At 46.4% G+C, this 15,059-nt stretch overlaps 1 protein-coding gene across 1 annotated transcript in view; it reads left to right on the top strand.

Annotated features, from left to right (window-relative positions):
- The window catches only part of LOC110509196 (myomegalin), a 71,999-nt gene that overhangs the window by 34,279 nt on the left and 22,661 nt on the right, over window positions 1–15,059 (top strand). The window contains exons 7-20 of the mRNA XM_036967072.1: window positions 3,852–5,243; window positions 7,781–7,918; window positions 8,090–8,209; window positions 8,333–8,425; window positions 8,725–8,949; window positions 9,047–9,205; window positions 9,294–9,395; window positions 9,783–9,920; window positions 10,033–10,212; window positions 10,540–10,734; window positions 10,981–11,151; window positions 11,251–11,493; window positions 11,625–11,731; window positions 11,950–12,092. Of these exons, the coding sequence (XP_036822967.1) occupies window positions 3,852–5,243; window positions 7,781–7,918; window positions 8,090–8,209; window positions 8,333–8,425; window positions 8,725–8,949; window positions 9,047–9,205; window positions 9,294–9,395; window positions 9,783–9,920; window positions 10,033–10,212; window positions 10,540–10,734; window positions 10,981–11,151; window positions 11,251–11,493; window positions 11,625–11,731; window positions 11,950–12,092 (3,406 nt within the window). The remainder of the gene's footprint in view (window positions 1–3,851; window positions 5,244–7,780; window positions 7,919–8,089; window positions 8,210–8,332; window positions 8,426–8,724; window positions 8,950–9,046; window positions 9,206–9,293; window positions 9,396–9,782; window positions 9,921–10,032; window positions 10,213–10,539; window positions 10,735–10,980; window positions 11,152–11,250; window positions 11,494–11,624; window positions 11,732–11,949; window positions 12,093–15,059) is intronic.

Genomic DNA, 15,059 nt, shown 5'->3' with positions numbered 1-15,059 from the left:
CATAAGGTCAGCTCTGCCCTTAGGGAAAATGGCTGCCTCTTCATGCACTATCGTATAGCAAAGCACTGAAGCCTACATGGGTTTGAAAATGAAGCATAGTAAGTATGAGCACAATCCCAGGTTGTTGTTGTTGTGATTCATATCTTACTCTTGGCTTTATATAACACAGGTGTCCCTTTGTGGATAACACAATTCATTTTTCCAAGGGAGACCTGGGCCTAATAGTCATCTCTAGCCATGTAAAATTCTGATTTGAGGCGACACGTTATTTTGTCGACCAAAGCTGATAAGTGAAGTCACAGTGTGAGTGCATGACTGTCTGTCTGTACACCATCAGGGATACACTGTCACTGCAGATTCCATTGAGCTTAAAGCATAATGTAGTTTTGTGCAGCTAATTTATTCACACAGCCAAACCATATTTGAAATGTTGCGTTCTCATGGTGTAGCCAATGGGATGTTTTGATGTCAATGGTTTGCCCTTGTCAGTGAGTGAGTTTATATGATTGATATGCGGCAGCATCCCTCATGTTGCCAAAAATGCAATCATTCATTTCAATCAAAACATCAAAACCGGTTTACCTTCATTTCAACATATCACTCACTCTACATCCCTTCATTCACAGCACCTGCTACAATAGCGGTCAGCCGTCCACCGGGGCTTGTGCACACTGCACCACAAATGCCTCTCTCTTTGTTCTCTCCTTGTAGCATTTGTAGTCGTAGTAACCTGTTTTATGGCCCCCTTGTCCTACTGTGTCATGGTTTTTCGCTCTCTGCTTTACAGCATGGTTCCTCTCTGCCTTATGGCTAGTTGTGATGGATAGCTTAATGTAGTCATCTGTATATTAGATGCCTGTTTGAAGGCATTGGAGCCTGGTCCTCCTGGGATATACAGTTCTAGAATATAATACAATACAATATCCAATCATTTTTCTTCACCACGTGTCTTGATGGCCATGTGCTATAACTAGGGTCCAGATTTGTCCCTGGTCAGGGTATGTGGTCAGTCAGGCAAGAATGACTAGAATAGAAGCACTTTATTGCAGCACTTAGCAACATCCGGAGCTGTGAGAGCCGTGGCCAGGCCATCTGTTCTGATCTGTTGTGTAACTAACACTGCTAGCCACCCACTACGGTTATATCCCACTCATACAATTATGTAATACATGACAGATCTGGACTTTATGGTTTTCTTCCCATAATCATTATTAATGATCGAGCTAGAGTGACCACCTTCACTATTATGGAAGCATTTTCCTGATATGTTTTGACAATAGGAAAATCTATGTAAAATGTCTCCCCTCTGCTTTGAAATGCATTAATGGCCTTTACTTGTAAGTCTATTTAGGAAATCTTATTTGCATATAGAAGAGGCTAGAAACACAAGGATAGAAAGGTTATGGAGCCTGCTCTACCCGTTCACTGAAAATTATACTGAAGTCCAACTCTCTGGCTGGCTGACTGTGTGTGCCATTATCTTTTTTTTCCTGTGTATATTTTACCCCGTTTTCCCAATTTCAATCTTGTCTCATCGCTGCAACTCCCCAACGGGCTCGGGAGAGGCGAAGGTCGAGTCATGCATCCTCCGAAACATGACCCGCCAAACAGCGCTCCGAGTGGGGCAGCGGTATAAGGCACTTCATTGCAGTGTTGTGACGTCACTAGAGCCTGGGGTTTGAGCCCAATAGCGGCTGTGACCGGGAGTCCCATAGGGCGGCGCCGTCCGGGTTTGGCTGAGGGGGCTTTACTGAGCTCATCGTACTCTAGCGACTCCTTGTGGTGGGCCTGCAGGCTGACTTCGGTCATCAGTTGAACAGTGTTTCCTCCAACACATTGGTGCAGCTGGTTTCCGGGTTAAATGAGCGGTTGTTAAAAAGCTCGATTTGGTGAGTCATGTTTTGGAGGACACATGACTTGACCTTCGCGTCTCCCGAGCCCTTTGGGGAGTTGCAGTGATGAGACAAGATCGTAATCACGAAATTGGGAGAAAAAGGGGGTAAAAATGAAATAGTTTATTTTTTAATAAGAAATTGATATTGCCCCCATAAAAGCCCAATTACATATATATTTTTTTTAACCTTTATTTAACTAGGCAAGTCAGTTAAGAACAAATTCATATTTACAATGATGGCCTTACGACACTGGGCCAATTGTGCACCGCACTATGGGACTCCCAATCACGACCAGATTCAGCCTGGATTCGAACCAGGGACTGTAGTGACGCCTTTTACACTGAGATGCAGTACCTTAGACCACTGCGTCACTCGGGAGCCCTAATCTGGTGGTTATTATGACCAAATTTAGAGAAAATAATGTTATTATTTTTTATTATTATATAAAATATATGTACTGCTTTACATGGTGTAAGAGTTTACGCAAACACTAATGTCACTTATATGCTACTAAATGGTAGTAGGCATTTCACCTGCTCACTAAAGCGAATACAGTAGTATTAGTGTAGACTGGACCAAAATAACTAATGGCACCCCGGGGGACATTTTGTAGATTATCAAAATATTTTATTCAACATTGACAAAATTGACCGAATTGTAGCTTTAAATGAACTTCTTATTATATGACAGTAGAACCGGTATTATCATGTCATATAGGACTACTTTTTAATATCTTGATATAGACGATCAGATATTTTAGCACCCCTAATGCGTGAAATGGTGCGCTCCGCCGCTGCAGCCGTTCTTGCCAGTGCTACAACGTTGCCACATCATTATCTGCCAAAAGGATCTACTATACCGCTGGGCTGAAGCGCGCCATCTTCACCGTTGATATAATACATCATGAATGATTGTCAAGGGATTGCGGAGGACCTGATTGCCGCTACCGAAATAATTGTTTTGGTGTGTCACTTCTCTGCAGTGACGGTGTTTGGTTAAAGGGATACGGTGGTAGTCTACCGGTGATGATCAACCTGACAGCGGGAGCCTCCCATGACAGCCAAACCAAGTGATGCAGCGGAACGTACGCGTGTTTTTCTTGTGTCGGGAAACGCGAAATGAAACAACCGGGAGCGAAAGGAGGAAAGGCTCGTGTGTATTTAGGGAATATAACACTAGAATTACTTTATATTTCCCTTTCGGATTTAAGTCATTGCATCAGAATTTCCATTACGGAATGCAACAGAATCGGTGACCAAGGATACTGGACGACTTGCTGTCTGCCATCTGCTGCTCTAAGAAGCAATATGCTATTAGAATCCATCCAACGTCTTTATACTCCTATGGAAACAGCAACTCTGGCAGAATGTGAAGAGGGGAAAAAGGCATTCTATCTAGAGGATTGGATTTTGTGAGCATCTCTTGCTTGCTGCTGTCTGCTTTTCCTTTGCAGGCTACCAGTAACAATATTTGAGTTTCTCCAATGACTCTCTATCTGTTGTTTATATTGAATTTTAGTGGTATATATTTGTCTGAAACCACGTGGTTGCTATTTGTTTTGCATCTCTTCTGAAGAGAGAGAAGCAGATAAGAGGACTGTTACATACAATATGCCAACATTTACATCTTAATAAATGATTTAATACACAGATGTTGATGGATGAGCAGTCATACTGGAGCTAATAACAGCATCGCATCATCTCATTCAACTCCATCAATCAAATGTTATTTATTATTTATACAACACTTAACGGCAACCGGGACCTCAACCCCACCAAGGAGCGTCCGAGGTGACGTCAGTGGAAGAACTCTGGGGATATGGGAGCGCCATTCATTCTTCTTCAGGAAAATGGAAGTTTAATACAAAGGTTTATCATACAAAATAAAGGTGTTTTCGGCATTAGACTAAAGTCTTCACACAAAACACCAAGCTCAGGTGAATGACCTCCGTCTTGACTGTGTGCGTGTGGAATGCTGGACATCAGAATGAAGGAGGCGTGTCGTATCTGCGCGAGGGAGCTCTGCGGTAACCAACGGCGATGGATCTTCCACCCCGCCTCCAAACTCAACCTGCAGGTGCTCCTGTCCCACGCCCTGGGGCGAGAGCTGATCCGCGACGGCCGCGGCGAGTTCGCCTGCTCCAAGTGTGCCTTCATACTGGAGCGCATGTATAGGTTTGACACGGTGATTGCCCGGGTGGAGGCCCTGTCCATTGAACGGCTGCAGAGGCTGCTCCAGGAGAAACACAGGCTACGGGGCCTCATCGGTGGCCTCTACCTGAAGACCAACAGGGAGGATGGAGGCGGTTCTGCAGGGGCCGTTACTGGGCCTGGGGATACGGGAGGAGGGGGAGGAGGGGGAGGAAGGGTACAGGGGGATGGTATGGTGGACATGTCCGGTCTGACCCATGCTAAGTACTGTGCTCTGCTCCAGGAGGACTTGGTGTACTCTCTGTATGAGTCCTGGGCTGAGGAGGGGTTAGAGTTCGGGGGTCATAATCATCATCATCATAGGCATCCCCCACAATGCGCAGGGCCTGCGCCAGAGGTGACTGCTGTGGGGTCACAGCGCTGTGGGACTGTCACGCCTTCACCCAGGAAGTGCCGAGGGTGCACGGCGTGGCGAGTGGCGGACTCAGACTACGAGGCTGTGTGTAAAGTACCCAGGAAGTTGGCACGGAGTATTTCCTGTGACCCATCGACGAGGTATTTGGTCAGCATGATTGGAGGAGGACGTGCAAGTGGAGGAGGAAGAGGAGGGGAGAAAGATCCAGAGGGGACCCCCTCCTCGCTCACACTGATCCCTGGGTCCAACCCTACGCCCCGGGCTTCGGACAGCGACCCTACCCTGGTGGGCCGAGCCAGCTCCAGCCCCTCTGTAGACTCCCTGGACATAACCGGAGAATCTACCCAGCTGTCTGCAATCCAAGATGGGCACGAGGGGCTAGAGTATCCCCAGGACCCCCTGGATGATCGGTTCTCCGACTCCCTCTCCGAGGAGCACCACCTGGTGACTCCACTGAGGTCAGCCTCCCGCCTCTCACTGGCCCTCTGCCTGGTCCAGAACTGTGTGTACCGGCCAGTCCAGAGCCCCAAGGGAAGCAGACTGCCTGTACTCAACAGACAGAGCCCCAGCAGGCGAGGCTCCAGACTGAGCTTCCATGAGCCGGCCTTGGGGTTGCTGTATGGAGGTCTGAATGGAGACGGGGAGATTCATGTCCATGTGCCCGACCTGGAGGCCCCTCTGATCAGGCTGGATGGAGGGATAGATGGGGGTCTGGACCTGGCTGAGATGGAGGAGCTGTGGGAGGATCTGTATCATGAGTGTCCTCCCCCACGCCCCCACCAGGTATAACACTGCAGCTCCTCAGTCAGCTCTGGCCATTGGTTCACCTCTGGTCTGTAGTTCCCACTTTTTAGCTACTGGAACAGTAACTGAAATCCAAGGAGTTTTTTATTTATTTCAATAGGATACCTTATTTTGCTACAAACCTTTTTGTAGCATATTTTAATCATCTACAGATATACACATCTCAGAATATGGAGACTATTCCAGAAGGTTAGTTAGTTATCTGTGAATTCAGCAGACAGTGTAGTGCTCCCAACCGTGAGAACATTCTGTGATCTCACCACACTCCGGGCGAATTAGCTGGATAATCCAGCTGTCCATCTACATCACTTTAACCTCTCCTTACCCCCCCCCCCCCCCCCTCCCCCCCCTCTCCCTCCAGAGAGGATGCACAGAGGATGTGTGCTCCGTAGCACTTGAATCAATGTGTGTATGTATGCGGGTGCATCTGTGTCTGTGAGATCATTGTGTGACTCAGATGTCTACATGCCTAAAATGCACATCATTACAATCCTTCAGATGTGTGTTTTGTTTGTGTGTCTGTGTGTTAAAAGCAGTGAGGGATTCTCATGTAGAGCCCTCAGGCCAGTCAGTCATACTAATGAGTGAGTGTGCGCTCAGAGAGTGGAGCTGTCATGGTTGGCCAACCACAGAGGCACATTAACAAACCTAGAATGATATTGCCATCTTCACAGAACAGAGGTACTTCATTTGAGCCAGTTTGCTACAGCAGGAAAAGAATCCTGCAGCAACAGGAAATGTGAATTATTATAATTTATGGAAACCTTTGTAGAGGTGAATACATTTTTCGAAAGGGAAAATCAAGTCTGAAATCTTCCAAACTGGAAATGACTAACTTCAGAAGCCTTTATAAACCTTGAATACAATACATGTTTTACATTTGTCACAACAGTGTGATCAAATTAAGATCCTACATCTGTAGAACCTGAGGTACTGTGTATGATCTATCTACAGTATACCAAACATTAGGAACGCCTTCCTAATATTGAGTTGCGCAGTCCTCCTTTAACCTGTCTCCTCCCCTTCATCTAAACTGATTTGAAGTGGCTTTAACAAGTGACATCAATAAGGGATCATAACTTTCACCTGGATGTCGTACTGTTTTCTATACTCAGTGTATATCCTCAAATAATTTCTTGCTTGCAAATAGCAGGTATTTGCCTTGGGGCTGCTACAGAAATGGTGAGAACTGTGTTGATAAATCCAGGTTCTCTTTCCATAATCAAGTTTCGTCTGCTGAGTGGTGAGAACTGTGTTGACAAATCCAGGTTCTCTTTCCATAATCAAGTTTCATCTGCTGAGTGGTGAGAACTGTGTTGACAAATCCATGTTCTCTTTCCATAATCAAGTCTCGGACTCTTAAAGCTGTATCTCTCTACTTAAAGCTCAATGTATTGCTGCAAACAAAGAGTAGGCCGTCTCATGTCATGCTGCCTTGCAGTCTAACCAAGGTCGATGAAATGAAGAGCAAACATGGTGTACAGAAGATATGTAAGCGTCCTTTGGAATAAAATGAAGGTTCATTGGGTGCTTTGGTACAGTAGCTCTATGTAGCTCTCAAATTCCAATCATATTGACTCTAGCTCCTCTGTGAGCCTCAGTAGATAATAGACTGTGACAGAGATGCAGGCAGTGCCTGTGTCTGATTTAGGAGCATTCCTTAATGTGAATGGGATTTCAGGCCTCAGCCAGCCCCAGCCCTGTTCACTAAACTAGGTTAGCGCATGTGGGGACATGGAGTGGCACCACTATTGGCCTATTTTCACAGCAGCAATACGCCTCGGGGGCAGCAAACCCTGATAGTACCGTGCAATGTCAGACCAGGCTAGTGGATGTCATTATATTACAGCTTTCACCATAGGCATATAATTACTAGAATTTACTTTCTAATTCAAAGTCAGTCTATTTCTATGGCATGTGCAGTATCTCTCCCTGCTACTCAAATGGCCTGGACTATGGCCATGTGGTATGTTTTTGGCTTGGACCTGTAGGTATCTATAGTCTGTACTGTAGCTCTTTGGACCTCTACTGTATGTATTACAGTATAAGAAGATCAATCCACATACCACCACATACATCTAGCCTGTGTTCCCATTCTAACAGGGATTTAACAGATTTATATTACGTACATGTGTGTGTGTGTTATAAATATAAATATAGGATGTGAGTGCTGTAAGGGAGATGGTGACACACTGGTTACGTAAGTTACGTTAGGGGCACCGCAGAGCACTTAACATACACAGGGAGAGAATATCCGCAGGATGGATCTGCTTTTAGCAGCATAGAAACATGGGTGAACAGAGCATTTGCTTTGGAAAGTACAGTCACCAACAGCCCAGCTCAGTGCATTGTCCCTTTTCCTTATACAGATGTGGCTAGAGCGGTTGGATATCAATACTGTGCCAAACTATTGTCTCTATCTCTCCCATAGTATTCATTTGTGAGCGAAGCGGGATTCGGTAAACGTGGACTGCAATGTGTGTGTGTTAACCCCTGTCTTTGTGTGTGTGTTCCAGACTCTGATCGAGGAGCAGCAGAGCCAGTTGAACCAGTATGAGTGTGCTGCAGGTCAGTGTGTCAGTGAGCTGCATAAGGCCCAGCAGCAGGTCCAGTCCCTGCAGGCCAAGAGCCAGGAGAGCGAAGCCAACAACGCGGTACGGCTACAGAGAGACATTACCCATCTATACATCAAACGCATACCATACACACAAACACACACACACACACTTTCTTGTCCCTTTGTCTCTCTCTCTCTCTCTCTACTTACTCATCCTCTCTCTCTCTCCCTTTCTCTCTCTCTGTTTCCCTCCTCCCTCCCGCTCCAGAAGTTGCAGGAGAAGCTCATTGAGATGGAGTGTGAACTGCGTTCCATCCGCCAGGGAGCTCAGAGCCAGGAGCGCACCATCCAATGCCTGACCGATTCTGTCAGTACCAAGGATAACGAGGTATGTGTGGTCTACACTGAGGCGACATTGCGGGACCATAACTGTTCTGAGACGCAGCCAGGGGATTACATTTGAGTACACACTCAGTAGTGATTTGCAGAATATTCCCTATGTCATCTTCAGGCCGTGGAGCTGTACCAGCTAATTGAGGGGCAGAACGCCACACTGTGTAAGCTGAGAGAGATGGCCCACCGCAACCAGATCACACACACTGAGGTGAGACCTCACACACCCCAGACAAGCACTCAGCAGCATACCAGTTAATAAAAGGCTGTAATAACCCAACAGACAGACAGACAGACAGACAGACAGACAGACAGACAGACAGACAGACCAGACCAGACCAGACCAGACCAGACAAGACAAGACGATTGATTGATTGATTGATTGATTGATTGATTGATTGATTGATTGATTGATTGATTGATTGGACGGACGGACGGACGGACGGAGACGCCCTTTCTTCATGACTAGTCTAACCCCAATGGATTTGATTGTTTGGTCCTCTCTCCCAGGATCCAGAGGGGGGCAGTGAGGGTGCGAGTTTATCCCAGCTTCAGGGTGAGTTGGTGGGGTTACAGAGCTCTCTGTTCACCCTGGGTCTGGAGCTGGAAGCCAGTCAGAGAGCCCAGAGACAGAGCCAGAGACAGGCTGAGGACCTGAGCAGAGCTAAAGACAGACTCCACTCTGACCTAAAGGAGGCACTGCAGCACAGGGAGGTCACCGACAAACACAACCAGGTGCGTGTGTGTGTGCTCTGTGTGTGGATGTGTTGGTGTGGACCCCTGTAGTAATGATGTAGGTGGTGTGTGTAACCTATCCTCTGTCCCACTGTAGGACTTGCGCAGTGCCCTTGCTCAGTCTGGCTTTGAGCTGCGGACTAAAGAGGCTCAGCTGGAGGAGAGTAAGGCGGAGAGACGCACAGAAGTTCAGGAGAGAGACAAGAACATCACCCAGCTCAAACACTCCCTTCAGGACAAGGAGAGGCAGCTACAGGTGAGAGACATAACCCCCCCCCCCCCTCCCCCCACACATGAACACACACACACATACACACTGACCCTATCTCCCTCACCCTTTGTAGGAGTACTCTGAACTCCTGGAATCAGCAGACAGCTCCAAACCCAGAGATGCTCTGCTGGACAAACTGAGAGAACGCATCAGAGACAGGGACAGAGCATTGGAGGTAAGGACACTTACTCTTACTGGATGGATGGATGGATGGAAGGATGGATGGATGAAAGGATGGATGGATGAAAGGATGGATGGATGGAAGGAAGGAAGGAAGGAAGGAAGGAAGGAAGGAAGGAAGGAAGGAAGGAAGGAAGGAAGGAAGGAAGGAAGGAAGGAAGGAAGGAAGGATGGCTGGATGGATGGATAGAAGGATGGATGGATGGATGAAAGGATGAAAGGATGGATGGATGAAAGGATGAAAGGATGGATGGATGGATGAATGGAAGGATGGATGAAAGGATGAAAGGATGGAAGGATGGATGGATGGAAGGATGGAAGGATGGATGGATGGATAGATAGACACTAATAATAATGATTGATGTTCTCTTTCTCTGTCCAGCGGTCTATAGATGAGAAGTTCAGTGGTCTGGAAGAGAGGGAGGAGCAGGTGAGGAAACTACAGCTGGCCCTTCGAGAGAAGGAGCGAGACCTGGAGAGACTGCGCTGTATACTGTCCAACAACGAGGAGACCATCACGGTACAAACGCACGCACTAAAGGACGATACCTCGAGCAACCACGAGGATACACCCACTCTCACACACGGTACATCTATATACATTGACATGTTTAGACTGTGTGTTTGTATAGAGTCTGGATGCGTTGGTGCGGGGTAAGGAGCTGGACGTGGAGCAGACAGCAGAAGCCCACAGGAACCTGCAGTGGCTCCAGCAGCAGAGTGAGGAGAGAGAGAAGTGCACTCTGAGAGAGAGAGACACGCTCATCAGCCAGCTACAGACTGCCCTGCAGACACGCAGCCAGGAGACACAGGTAAACACACAGAAACACACACACGCACAAACACATACGCAAAACATGCGCGCGCTAAACGAGGTCAACAGCTCAGATAGGTCACACTAGTGAGGACTGGCTGTGCCACCAGTTTGCATTCTGTTTGTTCTTGTAACCAGTAGTTTCTCTCCAGTGTTGAAGTTTTTCATTGTTGGCTGATATTAATGACTTGCAGTGCTTTAACAACCTCAAACTAGTCCAATGAGGAAAAACCTGCTCTTATATCTGACCCCTCCAAAAACGACAGATATACTGACGTGTGTGTGTGTGTGTGTGTTTGTTTTGTTTTCTCCTATGTGTGTGTAGGACCTCACGGCAGCCCTCCTGGCTAAGGTCCAGGCAGGCCCCAGTGGGGTGGTGGAGGAGCTGAAGGCTCGCCTCGCGCTGAAGGAGAAACTGTTTCAGGAACTGCTGTCAGACCGCAGCCGCCAGAGCCACGAACACCAAGCACAGGTCCAGGATCTGCTCAGCACCATCAGCACTAAGGACCTGTACATACAGGTACCACACACACACACACACACACACACACACACACACACACACACACCCCTGATCTAGGACCTATCTCTGAGAATATGAATGATGAGCTTATGTCAGCTGTACAGTGTACTCAGCCCAACATCACTAAGAAAAATCCAATAGTCTATTATAGAAATGGAAACATTTGTGATAGACTGGATGTAACATATACATTGACAGTCGATTTCAGAATCTCTCTTTTCTCCCTCCGACCTCCTCTCTTAGGACTGCTCTGATAGGCTCTCTCAAGTGATTGGCGAGCGGACGGGCCAGCTTCAGGAGCTGCGCAGGCAGCTGTCGTCACAGGAACGGGAGATGGGTGAGCTCCGGAAGGAGAGAATGGGAGAGGCAGAGCGACTGCAGAACCTGCTGAAGGAGAAAGAGGCTTTTATCCAGGTGAATTCTGGGACACTGGTTGACCACACACACACACACACACACACACACACACACACACACACACACACACTAACTGTCCTACTCCTCCCCACCCAGAGTCTGATGCAGAGCCAGGAGGAGAGCATGGAGCTCTCCACACCAGAGGGGGCAGAAGAGGTACAGGCCATTCGGGAGGAGCTGCAGCTGGTCAGGAAGAAGGAGAAGGGGGCTCAGCTGGAGATTTCAGTCCTGCGTTCAGATCTAGCTCAGGCCCAAGAGCAGGCCCAGAAGCAGGGGGATAGGTTTAAGATCCTGGCCCCAGGAGTAGTAGCCAGGGAGCCCTCCAACACTGACCACCAGGTATCCCTCTCCACCAAAGTTCTTTATTGTCTACAACATTGTCCTTGTTAGTTCTGTTAGGTCTGGTGCCTACTGAGTGGAGTGTGTGTTTATAATATTTCCCCCTTTCCTTTTCCCAACCTCTCTGTCAGAGTGTATTGGAGCAGTTGGCCAGTGAGTACCACAGGCTGAACGATGCTCTGAGGGCAGAGAAGAGGCTGTACCAGAGTCTGAGCCACATCCAGGCCAGAGGAAACAGGTAGGAGGTGGCCACAGAGGCCTTCACTGAGGCCAATAATAAACACATCTACAAATACACACACATGGGTGCCTACAAATACACACATTTGTGGACAGTGTAAGCTAGTGTCAGTACACATTGCTGCGTACAGTAGTAGGCTAGTAACAACTGTTAATACCACAATCAGTGTTTGAGGACGTTTGTGTGTGTGTGTGGTGTCATTGCCCCTCTCTCAGCAGCTCAGAGAAGACCCGAGCTCTGCACACCGAACTGGATTCTGTTCAGGCACTCCGAGGGCAGCTGGAGGAGGTCCTAGCCAGGACCCGGAAGACCGCCCTGGCACTGGAGAGGGCAGCTAAGAGGCAGTCTGACTTTGGAGGTGGGGACGGGCAGGGACTGGCCTCCAGGGCTACCTGGGGCACTGTTACTAATTCTGTAGGATATTCTGTCTAGCCACTGCACCAGCGAGTCAGACAAATGCACTGCAGGTAGAAGTTGCCCTTAGTCATCCAAACACTCAAAACTGACCTAAGGTCAGTGACTATGGGCAACTTCGTTCCTCTTTGGATGACACAGACACCACACAATAACCGATGCCTGTTCTAACCAACAACACATTTTTGGGGGTGGTTTTAATTACTGTATGAAGTGGCAACGTGCAACGTAGATGTTTTATTATTTATTATTATTCATATATTCCGTGAGTTGTGTTTGTATTGTTTTTACAAACCGCCTGCGTATTGCTTTGCAGTGCGGCTGTTCTGTAATGCTATGTTGTATTGTACTCCGTCTCTCGGTGTCAATGTGTCCAGCCTTACGGTAATGTGATGTGTTGTGTAGACAGTCCAGCTCATGCCTTACAGTAAATGTCTTCAAGTCATCCATCTTATTATTTAACACCATCTTTGTGTACATACCGTATGCAGGCCCAAGATATATTAGCTGAAATCAAAAGGATGGCCAAGTAGTTAGTATTCCTCCGCAGATCTTCATTCCACAGGTTTTAAAGATCCTATCATAGTTGTTCTTAGTCTCAAAGACGATGCATGGACCACTAGGTGAGTAGTCAATAGTGTTTTCTTAATTAACAAAGTAAGAATCCTTATCTTAGTTATTTGTTAACCTTGTTATCCCTCTTCGATACCCCACAACCCAAGTATCTTAGATAGCAGGCCTATTTCTTGCATTTATTGATAGACTTTGTACCAATCACAATGTGATAAAGACATGATAATAAGATTATACCTAGTATCATTCGAGATTCGATTGGTCCAGATTGATTAGGTTTTAAGGATTTTAGGATTAGTGAAGGAATTTTCTATTAAGGTTTGGGGTGATGAAAACCACATTTTTTTTGTGCTTTGAAATGGAAAGTAAAATAAAATATTTCCTGTTTTGTTTTTTTTTGTTGAAAGGATTTTTTTATTTGAATTGGGGACTGGATTCCCTCTCCCTTTTTGCCCCCTTATCCAATACAACAAACCCTCTCTTCTCCCCCAACTAGTAGAGAACAGATAACGGGTGTTCTGTCTATCCCTGAGGTGAAAGAAAGAGAAAGTGGTGATCATGTGCTTTTCTCATCCCTGTCTGAAGAGTCATCTCTGTCTCTACATTCTGTCTCCATAGTCTCTGTGTCAAAACACACTCTTAGACATTACCACCCACCAACACTTGCATACACACACACACACACACACACACACACGCGCATGCTCTCACACACGCTCACACATTCTAAGAATATCCTTATAAAATAAGTTTTCTTTCACAGAAGAAAGAGATCTCTCATGTTTTTAGGAAGTTACACTACCATCTCTATCGTTAATGACTTCTCTGCCACGTGCATGGCATCCCAGCATGTTGTTTGCATGGCTAGTTTACTGTGATGTGGATTGACAACTTTGACACAGGTAAGTCACTATTAGGTATACGATAACATAGTCAGTATAGTATATTATGTGAAGCAGTCCTTCTGCCTCACACTAGTAATGATTTCCAATCATTATATCTAACCGGATAGATTATATAAGGTATATACAGATAGCACAGGAGGTTGGTTGCACCTTAATTGGGGAGGACTGGCTCCTGGTAATGGCTGGAGTGGAATTAGTGGACGGTATCAAATACATCAAACATGGTTTACATGTTAACTCTGTTCCGGCAATTATTATGAGCCATTTTCCCCTTAGCAGCCTATTATTATGAGCCATTTTCCCCTTAGCAGCCCATTATTATGAGCCATTTTCCCCTTAGCAACCCATTATTATGAGCCATTTTCCCCTTAGCAGCCCATTATTATGAGCCATTTTCCCCTTAGCAGCCCATTATTATGAGCCATTTTCCCCTTAGCAGCCCATTATTATGAGCCATTTTCCCCTTAGCAACCCATTATTATGAGCCATTTTCCCCTTAGCAGCCCATTATTATGAGCCATTTTCCCCTTAGCAGCCCATTATTATGAGCCATTTTCCCCTTAGCAGCCCATTATTATGAGCCATTTTCTCCTTAGCAGCCCATTATTATGAGCCATTTTCCCCTTAGCAGCCCATTATTATGAGCCATTTTCCCCTTAGCAGCCCATTATTATGAGTCATTTTCCCCTTAGCAGCCCATTATTATGATCCATTTTCCCCTTAGCAGCCCATTATTATGAGCCATTTTCCCCTTAGCAGCCCATTATTATGAGCCATTTTCCTCTTAGCAGCCCATTATTATGAGCCATTTTCCCCTTAGCAGCCCATTATTATGAGCCATTTTCCCCTTAGCAGCCCATTATTATGAGCCATTTTCCCCTTAGCAGCCCATTATTATGAGCCATTTTCACCTTAGCAGCCTCCTGTGAATTTAGCACATCACGTCTGCACGGATCTGTGTGCTTCATATGTGTCTCACCATCACCACCAGAGGCTCTGGTGAGGACTGGACATGGAGATGTCCGCCAATGAAAATGATTACTTCATATGGTTTGTATGTCATGATTTAACTGTAATATCATGTCATTATATAGCGTTCAACTATAAGTACATGAATATACCTTTTCATAACGCGCTGAGAGAGATGCTTCTATTGTACATACAGGTAACCACCAAAATAAATCAAACACAAGTAAATGAGGGATGCAAAGTATTTTGAAAGCAGGTGCTTCCACACAGGTGTGGTTCCTGAGTTAATTAGGCAATGAGCGTCCCATTATGCTTAGGGTCGTTTACAAATTCCCAGTTGCCCATTTTTTAGCTACCATGGCTAGAAGAAGAGATCTCAGTGGTTTGAAAGAGGGTCTCACACGAACATAAAGAGTCTTGTAGGTGTCTGTCTCAGTCGCCAGATCTCAACCCAATTAAACACT

This window comes from Oncorhynchus mykiss, chromosome 28, assembly GCF_013265735.2.
Source record: "Oncorhynchus mykiss isolate Arlee chromosome 28, USDA_OmykA_1.1, whole genome shotgun sequence".
Lineage (NCBI taxonomy): Eukaryota > Metazoa > Chordata > Actinopteri > Salmoniformes > Salmonidae > Oncorhynchus > Oncorhynchus mykiss.
This window is presented reverse-complemented; position numbering and strand designations above follow the sequence as displayed.